This window comes from Leiobunum rupestre, chromosome 9, assembly GCF_980474605.1.
Source record: "Leiobunum rupestre chromosome 9, qqLeiRupe1.1.hap1, whole genome shotgun sequence".
Taxonomy (NCBI): Eukaryota; Metazoa; Arthropoda; class Arachnida; order Opiliones; family Sclerosomatidae; genus Leiobunum; species Leiobunum rupestre.
This window is the reverse complement of record NC_143392.1, coordinates 43,596,988-43,609,212: the sequence shown is the minus strand read 5'-3', so window position 1 is coordinate 43,609,212 and position 12,225 is coordinate 43,596,988. Positions and strand designations below refer to the sequence as shown.

The following is a 12,225-nucleotide window of genomic DNA, read 5'->3' as shown; positions in this document are numbered from 1 at the left end:
CGGTCGGAACTTTGAGCGTCTATATACGACCATGCAGGTCGCCCTGGACAATGTTTCGTCCTATGGCGTACGATGGGGTCTAAACTTCCAGCCGCTGAAAGGCAAATACATGGTTCTATCCAAGGTCAAACAGATTCCGGACGCTCTTCAACTTCAGCTAGGACGGAATATTGAAACGGTTGTTTTGGTAGTAATGGTTTTATTGACAGAGGCAAAGTTATTACAAGCTTTATTGTTTGTAATTTCGCGGTACGCGAATCCGTAGAGTATAGCGGGCTGGTTGATCGGTGGCTGGTGGAGCGGTGGGTTCCTCGGTTGGCGCTGCGTCGGGAGTGGCGGCTGGTCTTGCGTCGAAAGCGGCGGCTGGTTTTGCGTCGGGAGCGGTGACTGGTTCTGCGTCAGGAGCGGTGACTGGTTCTGCGTCAGGAGTGGCGGCTGGTTCTGCGTCGAGAGCGGCGGCTGGTTCTGCGTCGAGAGCGGCGGCTGGTTCTGCGTCGAGAGCGGTGGATGGTTCTGCGTCGAGAGTGGCGGCTGGTTCTGCGCCAGGAGCGGCGGCTGGATCTGCGGCGAGAGTGGTGGCTGGTCCGATGTTGAGGCTTTGGGTGGGTTGAGTGTCGGCGTCTGGAACTGGTTCTTGTCGAGCACTGCCGTGAGTGTGTCTTCTTCGGGGGCCGTAGCCCCCTTTTATATGCGACCTTACTCGGGGGTAGGGTTCCCTAACCGGATTGGAACTGGTCGAAGCGAGGTCTGGCGTCAGTGGATTTCCCGTCCGTAGAGACGCGTGGTTTGCTCCGGTAGGCGTGACGTAGGGGGGTATTTCCTTCCGCTGCGCGCGTGTTCCTCCTGTGATAGCGTTTGGGGTGAGTGCCGTGGTAGTAGAATGGGTTGTAGGAGAGCAGTTGGAAGGGGTCGTGACGTCATACAGATATCTAGGGGTTACTATAAACGATAATCTCTCATGGGCGGCCCACATCAACGGGCTGATCTCGACTTCTCTGGAGCGTCTCAATCTTTTGAGGGCAGTTTCAGTGACTGACTGGAGGGCCGACAGAGCAGTCCTTAGAATGCTTTACACCCATCGCATTCGCTCCAGGATGGATTATTCAAGCTCTCTCTATGCGTCGGCTACCTCCACTGCTTTTTCTAAGCTCGACAAGGTTCAAAATGAAGCTCTCAGAGTCATCCTTGGCCATTAGTCTCATGGAGGCGGAAGCAGCGCTTCCTCCATTGTGCTTCAGACGCGATTTGATAGACCTCCTCAACCTCGCTCCGTGTGCCGCGGCGGACACTCCTTCTTACTACACCTCCTTTTTGAGGGAAGGATTGTCTCCTCTCGAGACTTTGGAACATCGCTTCCCGTTGGGACGTTTACTATTCCTCCTCAGGGCTTGGCGTTTGGCACAGGCCCACAACCTGAGCTGGCTCTTGAATACCTACCGTCGCCATTTGTCTTTCAAGGGTTCGCATCCTGGCAACAGCCCGCCGCGCCGCGACGATTCTCTCGACTTGGCTCACTACCGCTAAGGAGGATAACAGTTCGGATATGCTGCGACAACCTTTCCTTGCAGCTCTAGAACCTCACGGAAAGAACGCTACAGTCATCTATACCGACAGCTCGTTGGCTGAGGGCTCGGGTGTGGCTTTCGCGATCCCGGATTCAATGTCGGCACGACGCGTCTTGTGGATTCCGGTTATTCCATGAATAGGATCGAACTCTTCGCTATTCAAAAAGCTTTGTCTTACGCACTTTCACTCTCGTTCTACGGACCCGGTGGTCACCACCATTCACGACCTTTGTGATGGATACCAGTGGCCCATAACTCTCCTGTGGTGTCCGGCTCATGTTGGATTTCTGGCCAATGAAATGGCGGACCGTCTGGCGGGAGTTACTAAGCTTCTACGCCCAGCAAAGGTGGACTTCCTCCTCACGGAGGGCAATTTCATAGACAGATTGGTCAGTAACTAGGACACAATGGCGTCTTCTGGACGCGAAGCCTTTTCCTGGCTCTCAAGCCATTATGCGGATAACTTAAACGCGGCGGGATGACACGCTACTCGCGTGCCTCGGCTGTGCAGACTTTCCACTAGGGTGGTTCTCCATTGCTTTAATCTAAGTTCCACGGCCTCCTGCGCACGGTGTGGAGCAGCAGTGGATGACGCTTCTCACGCCTTATTCGCTTGCCCATCGCGACGGACGGCTCGGGCTTTTCTTCTTCGGGCACTTACGTCTAGGGATCTGCCGGCCAATCTAGTAGACGTGCTCAAAGAAGGTACACGCTGGATTCTCCGACGTCGTTGCGGCCACCTGTGACATTTTACGTAAAACCAATCAAGCTTGACTATAACAGTTTACGGACGTTTGTTTGGGCCTTTTGGATTACTTGATGGTATTGTAGTTGAATGAGTCCCTCTCCTGTGTGCCTGGTGTGAAGGCTTCCAGCCATATTATACACCAACCTTTTAAACGTTACTCTCCCCCCCCAATGATAACATCGTCAGAGAGCCGTTGTTGAGTATTATATTTAAACAACTTATACTATATTTAGTGAAATTTAACCTAAATTATATATCCCATGTAAAAATATTGTTTATAATTGCTGTAATTTATGTTATTCACCAATTTACAAACGATCCAATCCTATAATTATCGCCTTTTGGGTCAAAATGTAACTTAACTAACTTGTTTTGATTACGACGATAGCGTCGCGATGGTCGCGACATCTGTTGAAAAAAGAGCTACTTGATGTCGAGCCGACATGTTGAGGCCCGAAAACGGTTTTTTAGTGATTTGAAACAGTTTTAAGCGATTCAACCAGAGATAATTTAGAATGTTATGTTATAAATTCTCTCTGATTTAACTGGGCTCACACTTATGGTCGAAAACGATTTGAAGAGCTTCGAAACCTTTTTCGACGAAACGCGTATGTGTGAACGTGGCTATAGTTGAATCATGGACTAATTAACAACAATTAGTCCATGGTTGATTCGTATTCGTATTACCGAGCGTATTAGCTCGTCGTATTCTCGGGCGTATTACAATCGATTACTCGAATTTGAAACTTTGAAGGCGAGGTTTGAATCTCATGCAGACTGAAACTACAGTGAGCCCCTTTACAGGGTGGAAAATAAGGAACTTTTAAAAGTGAACCAGTGAGTGGCAGTTACCATCGACTTAGCCTTCGACACCGTGCCCTGAAATACCTGAGCTAATCCATAATAGGTATCCGTAGACCAAGTTGAATTAAAGGCCACACCGGCCTTCGAATTATTACAATTTCCCGTGCGAAAGTATGACGTAGGGATTGAAAATTCACCTGCTACTCGATTTTCGGGCTGGATTTTTCAAACACCAGTGAGACTCTATTATATAGTGGTCCAGTGAACCACTGACCCTCAACTGACCACCTTCGATTTATTTTTTAAACGGACCATAGATATAGCATAGAGGAATAGCCCTGGAGTGGTATTGATAGTTTTGATTGGGCTAAGCACTAACGTTCCTCTTCAGAAATCGCGTAAAGGGGGATGTAGAAACGGGGGGTATGTCGAGGTAGACTTTATCTATTCATACATTCCAACAAAGGCAGCGCGATCATGGCGCGATCTACCGGTTAGGGTTTGAATTCTTTAAAAAGTCTACCTCGACTTTCCCCCCTTTTTTCCCCCGCCTCGAACTGGCACTACGCTGTCGGATTTAGCGCCTTCTTTCCTTTCCCCTCCTCTACTATTCCTCCATGGATATAGGAAACGTATATAAAGGTCTAGATAAAATATTTCAAAGAGAGTGAATACGGAGGTGACAGCTAGCAGAAACGCGTAATTTCTGCAGGCTATCCTTATAAGGCGCTATCTATCGGTAAGAAAGCTCGTGCTATCGTCGCAAGAGCCATTGTCTCCTGCTTAAAAATTATACTATAAGTCACTAACAGATGGTGTCTAAAGACTACGGCCTGCGGAAAGGTCAAGTGCTTAGTACTAAAATGCTAAGAGGGCTCGCGCTCTTGGTCACGTGCCTTCCTCGGTGTCTGCTAGGTGTCAATTCCGTATTTTATGTTAGGCTTAGACGCCCCGAAATTTATCTAGACCTTTATATACATTTATAGACAATTTTTAATTGGTCATTTGCCTAGTCACACCACCTTTTCTATAAGATTAAGATTTGAACAGCTAGATTGGTTTTGGTTGCGAATGAATGAATCAAGGAACCTTGTACAAGTGTGTAGCCGAACAAGAATCACGGAATCAAATAAGAATCAAAGAATCAAGAGTGGAATCACGGAATATTAAGGAATCATGGCGGAATCACGTCTCTTTTCTTCATTTAATATTTATAAGGTAATATTTTATTAAATTATGAATTATACATAAATCTATTGCGATAACATAGTTTAACTTAATATACCTTGTTTTTTTACTAAGTAGGAAAGTGGAAAACCGAAGAAAAAACATTTTTCCGCGATTTCGCTTGTATTCCCCGCCTTTGGTGATTCAGGCTACGTTCCATGGCTCAGCGTTGAGTTGAGCTTACTGTACGCTTTTTTGAACTTCCGGTTTCTACGTCATGTTGCTCAACGAAGTCAGCGGTCGGAGGAGCAGGTTTTTCCGTTGCTCATCGGTGTCGTGACGTCATTCGACAAAGTTAAAGGAGGGGTAGCAGACGATATTTTGTTCGTTAAGTCAGCGAACTATGAAATCGTACAACAACTTTTAGATTTTTGTGACGTAGCGTTGATTAAAAGAACTCAACGATAACTCAGCGGTTTTTCTCCGTTGATAGTTGTTGAACGCAGCCAGTAGGTTTTTGGTCGTATGTAGCGCCCCTATCGGGACTATTCATACACACAAATTAGCAAACCAGGTTTCCACCTCATTAGATCAACAGCGCCTCAATCAAGACCTCCAGGCTGTGGCGGCCTGGGCTAACGCTCACAAAATGGAATTTAATGTCTCTAAATGTGGAGTGAACCACCTTGGGCGTTCTAATCCCTGTGCTTCGTACTTTTTGGGTGGTTCTACTATCTCGACCAGTGATTCTCCGGTGCGCGATCTCGGAGTTTGGGTGGACTCCTCCCTCAACTTCAGTCACCACTGCACAAAAGCTGTTAAAAAGATTAATTCTATCACCGGCTTGACACGTCGCTCTTTTTATTTTCGCTCCCCACGGCTGATACGTACCCTGTACAACTCCCTTGTCTTGCCCTATATCAACTTTGGATCCGAAGTGTGGAGCCCGCCCCTTCAAGGGGACCGGGACAACCTTACAAAAGCCCACAACCGTTTTACTAAACTCACTAAGGGCCTTGAGTGCCTTCCTCCGGTTGCGCGGAATGAGGCCCTCAAGCTGGACTCCCCGCTTCTCAGACACGCGATTAATGACCTGGTGTGTATCTGGAGCATGTGGTCGGGTCAGTCTGCTCTCCAGTTGTCCACCTTCTTCAAATTAGACACTCTTCGCAAGACCAGGGGTCATGCAGCGAAAATATTCAAACCACGGGCCCGGACCAAACAACGTCAATGGCACCTTGCTTTCCGTGCTATCCGCAGATGTACTTTCTGCTCAATCTCGTTGGACTTTCCGCAGCCGCACTCGGGAGTTTCTCCATTCTACCGTTTAATTTTTTTTTCTTGCTTTTCCACTTGTGGGTTATATACAAGCTATTTTAGCTTTGTAACTTGTATTTTTCTTAATAATAAATAAATAAATAAATAAATACATTAGATGCGGGGCGATCGACGGGGTCGCTAAAGCGCGGTTCGCGCGATCGAAGTTGGCCGTGCCCAGAAGCCTTATCCCCGCTTTGTAAGCTATGTGGTCAAGTGAATGAGGATGTTTACCATGTTCTCCTAGAATGCCCAGAAACGGAAACTGACCAAGCGTGTAACAGCTGGCGGGCAGAGCATTTTGGGTGCCCCTTGGAAAATATTCTTGGTCTTGCAGGGGATGTTTGGGACTTCGAGGTGATCCAAAAGGTGTTAGAGACTTGGCAGAAGAAGAAAAATTAACTTATTTGACTACCCTAACTTCTCTGTTTCCCGGTCTACATAGTACTTCCCCCTAAAATTTATTACATAACGTTGTATATTACTCTTTCCTGTTTACGTTTTCCTGGTTAATTTTCCATTACCATTACCTTTTATTTTTATTACTAGTGTATTATTGTATAATTAATGCTGAGCTCCCATTGGAGCCGCCCTGTTACAAAAGGGTGTACTTTGTACGAGCGAATAAAAAACCTTTGAACCTTTGAACCAAGCAAAAAGTATACAAAAGAGTGAGTAACCCCTGAGGCACCGATGCGAGCCTGCAAGGGGCTTTAATAGAATAACGGAGGCATTGCGATTGATTTGCCCTTTCTGTTTAAGTTAACTTAGAAATCGCGACGCAGACCTAAAAAGTAACTGGTTTTAATAGTTTCAACATTTTTATACCATAAACAAAGTGATTAGAATAAGTTGATCTATATAGTAAGATTTTAATAATAAAGCTAAGCCGTGGTGAATACTTACAGTTAACAGTTTTGCCGTACTCATAATTTATTCAGAAACGTATTCTAGTATTAATTATACGATTAATATTAGTTACCGTTACATTTTAGAGATAAATCTGTCACAAAAATGATTGAGGTGACAGTAAAAACTCTAGATTCACAGAACCATAGTTACACTGTACCAGATGATGTAAGATCTACTTTTGTGTAACTTGTAAGAAATTGGGATTTTTGTTAATAATTAGTTTTTCAGATTACTGTAAAAGCTTTTAAAGAAAAAATTGCGCCTTCTGTGGTATGTTATCAACTGGTTAATAACTACCAAAACCTACTTAATAATTTGTTTGAAATTTAGGGCATACCTGCTGATAAGCAACGGTTAATTTTTTGTGGTCGGGTATTGCAAGATGAAAAGAAGCTTACAGAATTTGGTTAGTTACATTACGCCTATCTTATATCTTGCTTACAAATCAAATTAATTTTCATAAATTTTGTAAGATGTCCATGGAAAAGTCATTCATTTGGTTCAGCGACCTCCTCCCCAGGCGGCTGGTCAGAGCTCTTCAAGTTCATCATCCAGTGCCTCAACTGGACCAAGAACTACTACAGGAAACCCGAGAGAAGGTGGAAACTTTCTACTCGGAGCTTTTACCATTCCCCAAGATGTAATTGGAGCAGCCCAAGTTGAAGTCAGTAATTTTTATAGAGTTAAAAAACACTGTATGGATATTAATTATGGCAAATTTTATATCTGCAGCAAATAGTTCAAGATGTAGTTTCAGGCATGGGTGAAATTGGAAGAAATGCCACTGTTATGTCCAGAACGTCTGTTAGTTCCACAATCATTAACACTATTTTTCATTATGTCTGTATTAACATTTGTAATTTTTTTGTTAGGATGATGGCTCGTCTGTTGATGTTCACATAAATTTGGGTTATGTTCCATTGCAAAGCGCCGCTCAGTTGAGAATTCAACAGTGTCATACTTTCCTAAGTAGAGCTAACAGACTCTTAGGGACGCTAGAAGTAAACATAAAATTAATTTGCAAGTCTTATTATAACTAATTATAACTTATACAGAGTGGAGTATACAATAATGGAAGCTCAAATAATTCCCCCATGCAAACTGACACGGAAGCTGATGAAACACCCAGAAGTAATGCAGAGCCAATGGAAGAGACTCCAACTTCTTCAACATTGACACGTAGTCACTCCAACCCAGACCTAAGTACCGCTTCTTCCTCCATTCCCAAGTTGAATGAGGGCCAAGTAAAGAAAGAAAGTCCAGATTCAACTACTAAATCTGATGAGGCAACTGAGAGACCCAAATCAGCAGAAGCGCAACGGTCAACTGTTGACAGCGGCACTAACTCCAGCAGTAGCTCTGGTACTGGATCAAATAATGGAAATAGTTCCAATACTGGCGCAAATCGGAGGGAAAATAAGTAAAATATTTGAGTGATGATTAGGCATGTGCGAGCCCTGATTATTGGGTTTCGAGCCGAGCTTAGAGTATGAAAAGTTTCACTTTTTGTGTATCGAGCCGAGCTTTAAAATTTCATCCAGCTTTCGAGCTTTTAGGCTTAAATTAAAAAGTGGTTTCGAGTTCTCGAATAATTAGGCTTAGCTTAAAAAGGGGGTTTCTAGTTACAGCTCTATAACTTGGTTCTACTATTTCTTGATTAAAAGAAGATTTATGGCCAAAGCTTTTAAGTTTATTTGAAGACATATTTGTGAAGTCTAAATTAATAACTGGCCATAAAAGAGACTACAACAAGGAAATAGCTAACTGATGAACCGCCAAACAACTGACAATAAACAGCTAGGGCACCTTACGTTATTTAACTTATGGTTTTGGTTTCATTTTCTACATTTAAAATCAGTGACCAATTAGAAACTACTAGGACTTGTACCTCACCCAATAAGAGATATTAAGGCGGAACCAAAGGTAATGTTTTAGTAGCCTTTCCCAACATTTTAAATGTCTCGCGAGCAAAAACAATAGTTTCTGGTACTTGAAAGTTAAGCCTAGGCCTTGATTTGAGGCTTGCACCATTTTCCAGCTTTTCAACTAAGGCTTTTCGAGCTTCGAACCGAATACTCGGTTGAGTACTCGCACATGCCTAGTGATGATTAAATGAAGCTGTATTTGACATCCATGATTATATAGTGCTCCAAGGGCTCCAATGTTGGGAAATTTGATGGAAGAAATTTTAAGAATTCAGACTAGACTTCAACCTCATCTTCAGAATTTTGCCCAGTTATTGAATAGTGATCCAGAACTGAATGGAAATGTTAGTTTGAAGATAGAACCTTGATAAGTTAAAACTGTAAGAAAATAATAAACTTCATTTTATCCGTAGTATATGGAGTCCCAACGGCTCTTCAACCGCGTCTCACACATAATGCACTATCTCAGTCACATTTACCACTCAATTAGTGATCTGTACATAACTTTTCAATCCACTCCTCCAAGAATGGTCAGAGCAAGTTTGCTTTCCAGTTTGCCAATTCCTGTCATGGTAAACTAAAAGTTTTGTAACTATGATACTATTTATTATTAATTGTTTATAATTATAGGGACAAATACAAGTTGGATTGGCGGATTCAACCAGCCCACAAGCTAATAACGCACCAAATGCAAGTGAAACTAACCCTCAGAATGGCACTTCAGGCTCCGCGCAACCCGAAAGCCCTTTACCGGGAAATGTAAGGGTTAACACTGGAGGGCTGCTTGGTGTGCCCCCTGGTGTAGGTCAAGCTGTCTTCAATGGTCAAAACCCAATGGTCTTTATGGAAGTTACCCCAACTGCTTTCACCATCAATAGTATATCGGGAGAAGTTGTTAATGGAAATGGGGATGCAGCTTCGGCAACAGCCTCATCTGGTGCTGAAGGTAAATCAGCAGCTTCTTTAAGGTCTTTTTCCAACCACTGTTAATCAAGCATAGTAATTCCTCATAATTAGGTGCTAATACAACACCCACCACATCTGGATCAACTGGTACACGTACATCCGCAATCAGCACTGGACCCAGCTCTCTACGAACATTGGCATCAATTCCCCTTCCTGGATTGGCCAATCCTTTCAGTTTTGATCCTTGTTTGGCCTGCAATTCACGTTGGGCTGCCAATGGTAACAGGAGTCAAAGCAGATCGAGAACCAATCAGCAACAAGCTTCGTCTATGAATAATGCCACTACAACCAATCCCCCTTCTTCGAGTGCCAATTCCCGAGGAGGACAACAAGACAGTCATTTGCACCAAGTTATTTCCCAGCTCATGAATGCATTCCGTACGTTTACCCCTGGGGCTGCCACCGCAAACCCCCCTCCTGGTATAAACACTGCAAATGCCACACCAACAGGAAACCCATCAGCCGCATCAGCTTCGGCATTCTTCAGGACTTTGGCTTCTTCCAATTTTGGTGGTGAAGAAAGAAGCTCTCGTTTTCCCAACTCTGGTTCTGTTAGAATGGATCCGTCTATGGCTTGGATTATGGAACAAATGATGCAACAGAGGATGCCTAGAGTAAAACCAATTCCTCAATGTATTGAAGATTCCTTTTAACGTATTTGTAAAATATTTAGAGCCAAAACCAAGATTCAAATGCTACTCCTAGTACAACAACTTCAACCGGGTCATCTAATACTTCAGCATCTGGTCGCGCAGCAGAAATGCAAGCTGAACAAGATTCAATCTCAACTATTTTGCAAGTAAGGAATTCATTGTAATTGTCTCTTCAAACATTAATAATGCTTTAATTTAAAGACTGCTATGAGTCAAGTAGCTGGAGCCATTTCTGGTCAGAGACAAATGACTGTTGGTGAATTTGTCTCCCAATTGGAAGGCTATTCTTACTCGGAGGGAGAAAGTAATAATACAACCCCCATGACAAATAAAATGGTTTTCTTAATCTAATGTAATTTAAGGTATCATCAGTGATCTTTTCATGTGCATTGCCCAAGTTTTGACATTTAGTGATCTGGTTGGGGTTTTCTTTGGCCACGTCTTACCCTTAAATCAACTAAGACCTCATTTGAAGCAATTTGTGCTTCGTAAAATAATGCAAATGCAAGGGGATGGACCTGTAACTAATGCCCACATTGAAAGGGGAGTCGAAGTAGTCCTAGATCAATGGAGAGAACACATCATTGCTGCATGCGTAACTAGAAATTTCATTTACCAAATCTAACAAATAAAATTTGTAACATTCTCTTTACACAGAATGAAGTAAATATAAAACCAGGAATAGATTATAAAGCCTCGGTAATGAAGTTCCTTAGGCTGAAATTATTTGAAATTTTTTCATTTCTTATAAATAGCAATGGTAAGAATTTCTACATTAATATTTAAAAGTTCCAGTATCTAAATGTGATGATTATTTAAATAGAAAATGATTTTGGACACCGCCTTTTCGAAATGATAAGGGTTGCAATTTCTGAATATATCGTTTTAAGTTTAGAATGTTTCGCAGATCGTGAAGTTTCATTCAAGAAGATTGTACAATTTGGAATTGTAAGTTTATTTATTATCCGTTTCCTCTGTAAATTTGTCTCATTTCAATTTATTTTTAGCAACGTATGAGCAGCGATGTCACACCTAGAGTCCCTGACTGGATGTTAGATAGAGTTGCCAGGGAAGTTAATAGCATCATGGATAATGTTTCTTTAGACCCTGGCACCATTCAACAATACATAGTCCGCACCGAGGCACAGTCAAATTCCCTTACTAAACCAGAACCAAGTACCATTCCCCTTAATTCGGAAGAAAGTGCGATGGAAGTTTGTGAAGAAGTTACTAGAACCAGAGAGCCAACTTTATTCTCACAATCTGTAAATGTTTTAAACTACATTTTATTAACTCTCCATTTAATATATAACTTTTGATAAGGTGAATCAGAATGCCAGTGCTTCCAATGGTGTCTCGAGTGAAGCTCTTCCGTCTGTACCCTTACCTCAGACCAATAGAATTGAAAATATATTACCAGAAGCTTGGCACTCCGCAGTACCTCAAGAGTGGGTGCCCATAATTTCTTGTGACGTTCAACGCCAACGTCGTCAAGCACCTCAAGCTCCCTTTAGTGACGCGTATATGAGTGGAATGCCATCTAAAAGACGAAGGGTAATTGCAAGTGAAAACATGGCCCCTTTAAGACAGAAGCAGTGACTAGAATTTATTTTTGCAGATAATGGCTGAATCCCAAGAAGTACAAAGGCCAGTCTCCGTTGTTCTTCCAGAAGCTCTTCAAAGAGCTATCCAAAGTTCTGGAGTTCAGCCTGTGGCCAATATGGATTGTTTGATGCAAGAGGTGACCCAAGATACCAATTTGCACGCAGCTTATAGAGAGCAAGTTAAGAGTGAAGTTAGAGCAAGATTGACCACTGATAGAGATTATAGGCCTGATTGCTTTCCCAATTCTGACAGATATTTTCATTAATTTGATGATTTACAGGTTGATTCTTTTTAAAAAAAAATATGTAACACTGTAGTAGTGCGCTACTATTTTTCTCCTGTTCTAATTCTGTTGCAATGGCAATAATAAATTTTGTGTGACTATACTTTACTTTTTTCCTCATATTAACACCTTTCATATTCCTATTACATTAAATCACCTAATTACATTTAAAAAATTGTTTATTTCTAAAGTACTGTTTGTACAAAGTAAGCGTGTTAAGAAATAAACTATCACCAAAAAAATATGTAGGCTTATGCTAAATATATTTAAAGAAACAACT

The 12,225-nt window shown here is 42.4% G+C and overlaps 2 protein-coding genes across 4 annotated transcripts; one reads left to right on the top strand and one right to left on the bottom strand.

Annotated features, from left to right (window-relative positions):
* Positions 1-229: 229 nt before the first annotated feature.
* Positions 230-973, bottom strand: LOC149928492 (uncharacterized). Its single transcript, XM_090157886.1, has one exon. The coding sequence runs from the start codon at positions 971-973 to the stop codon at positions 230-232; it is 744 nt and encodes a 247-aa protein (XP_090014012.1).
* A 5,311-nt stretch (positions 974-6,284) lies between these two features.
* Positions 6,285-12,042, top strand: LOC149928491 (large proline-rich protein BAG6). Of its 3 annotated transcripts, XM_090158403.1 has the most exons (20): positions 6,285-6,395; positions 6,597-6,678; positions 6,742-6,783; positions 6,844-6,919; positions 6,987-7,177; positions 7,246-7,317; positions 7,386-7,514; positions 7,569-7,933; positions 8,659-8,782; positions 8,852-9,010; positions 9,069-9,384; positions 9,456-10,018; positions 10,078-10,203; positions 10,259-10,361; positions 10,420-10,652; positions 10,715-10,817; positions 10,881-11,005; positions 11,065-11,322; positions 11,381-11,611; positions 11,676-12,042. In XM_090158403.1, exons 2-20 carry the CDS (start codon positions 6,616-6,618, stop codon positions 11,925-11,927), a joined length of 3,531 nt encoding a protein of 1,176 aa, XP_090014529.1. In that variant the 5' UTR covers positions 6,285-6,395; positions 6,597-6,615; the 3' UTR covers positions 11,928-12,042. The 3 variants fall into 3 exon arrangements, with proteins under 3 accessions (XP_090014529.1, XP_090014530.1, XP_090014528.1); XM_090158404.1 differs by lacking the exon at positions 6,285-6,395 and having other exon boundaries at positions 6,493-6,678; positions 11,390-11,611; XM_090158402.1 differs by lacking the exon at positions 6,285-6,395 and having other exon boundaries at positions 6,499-6,678.
* Positions 12,043-12,225: the final 183 nt, after the last annotated feature.

Coding starts and splice junctions, on each gene's coding strand:
- LOC149928491 (XM_090158403.1), top strand. CDS start 6,616: ATGATTGAGGTGACAGTAAAAACTCTAGATTCACAGAACCATAGTTAC. Junction 9,011..9,068: donor GTTTGCCAATTCCTGTCATG/GTAAACTAAAAG, acceptor TTATAATTATAG/GGACAAATACAAGTTGGATT. Junction 10,362..10,419: donor TTCTTACTCGGAGGGAGAAA/GTAATAATACAA, acceptor ATGTAATTTAAG/GTATCATCAGTGATCTTTTC.
- LOC149928492 (XM_090157886.1), bottom strand. CDS start 973: ATGTGGGCCGCCCATGAGAGATTATCGTTTATAGTAACCCCTAGATAT.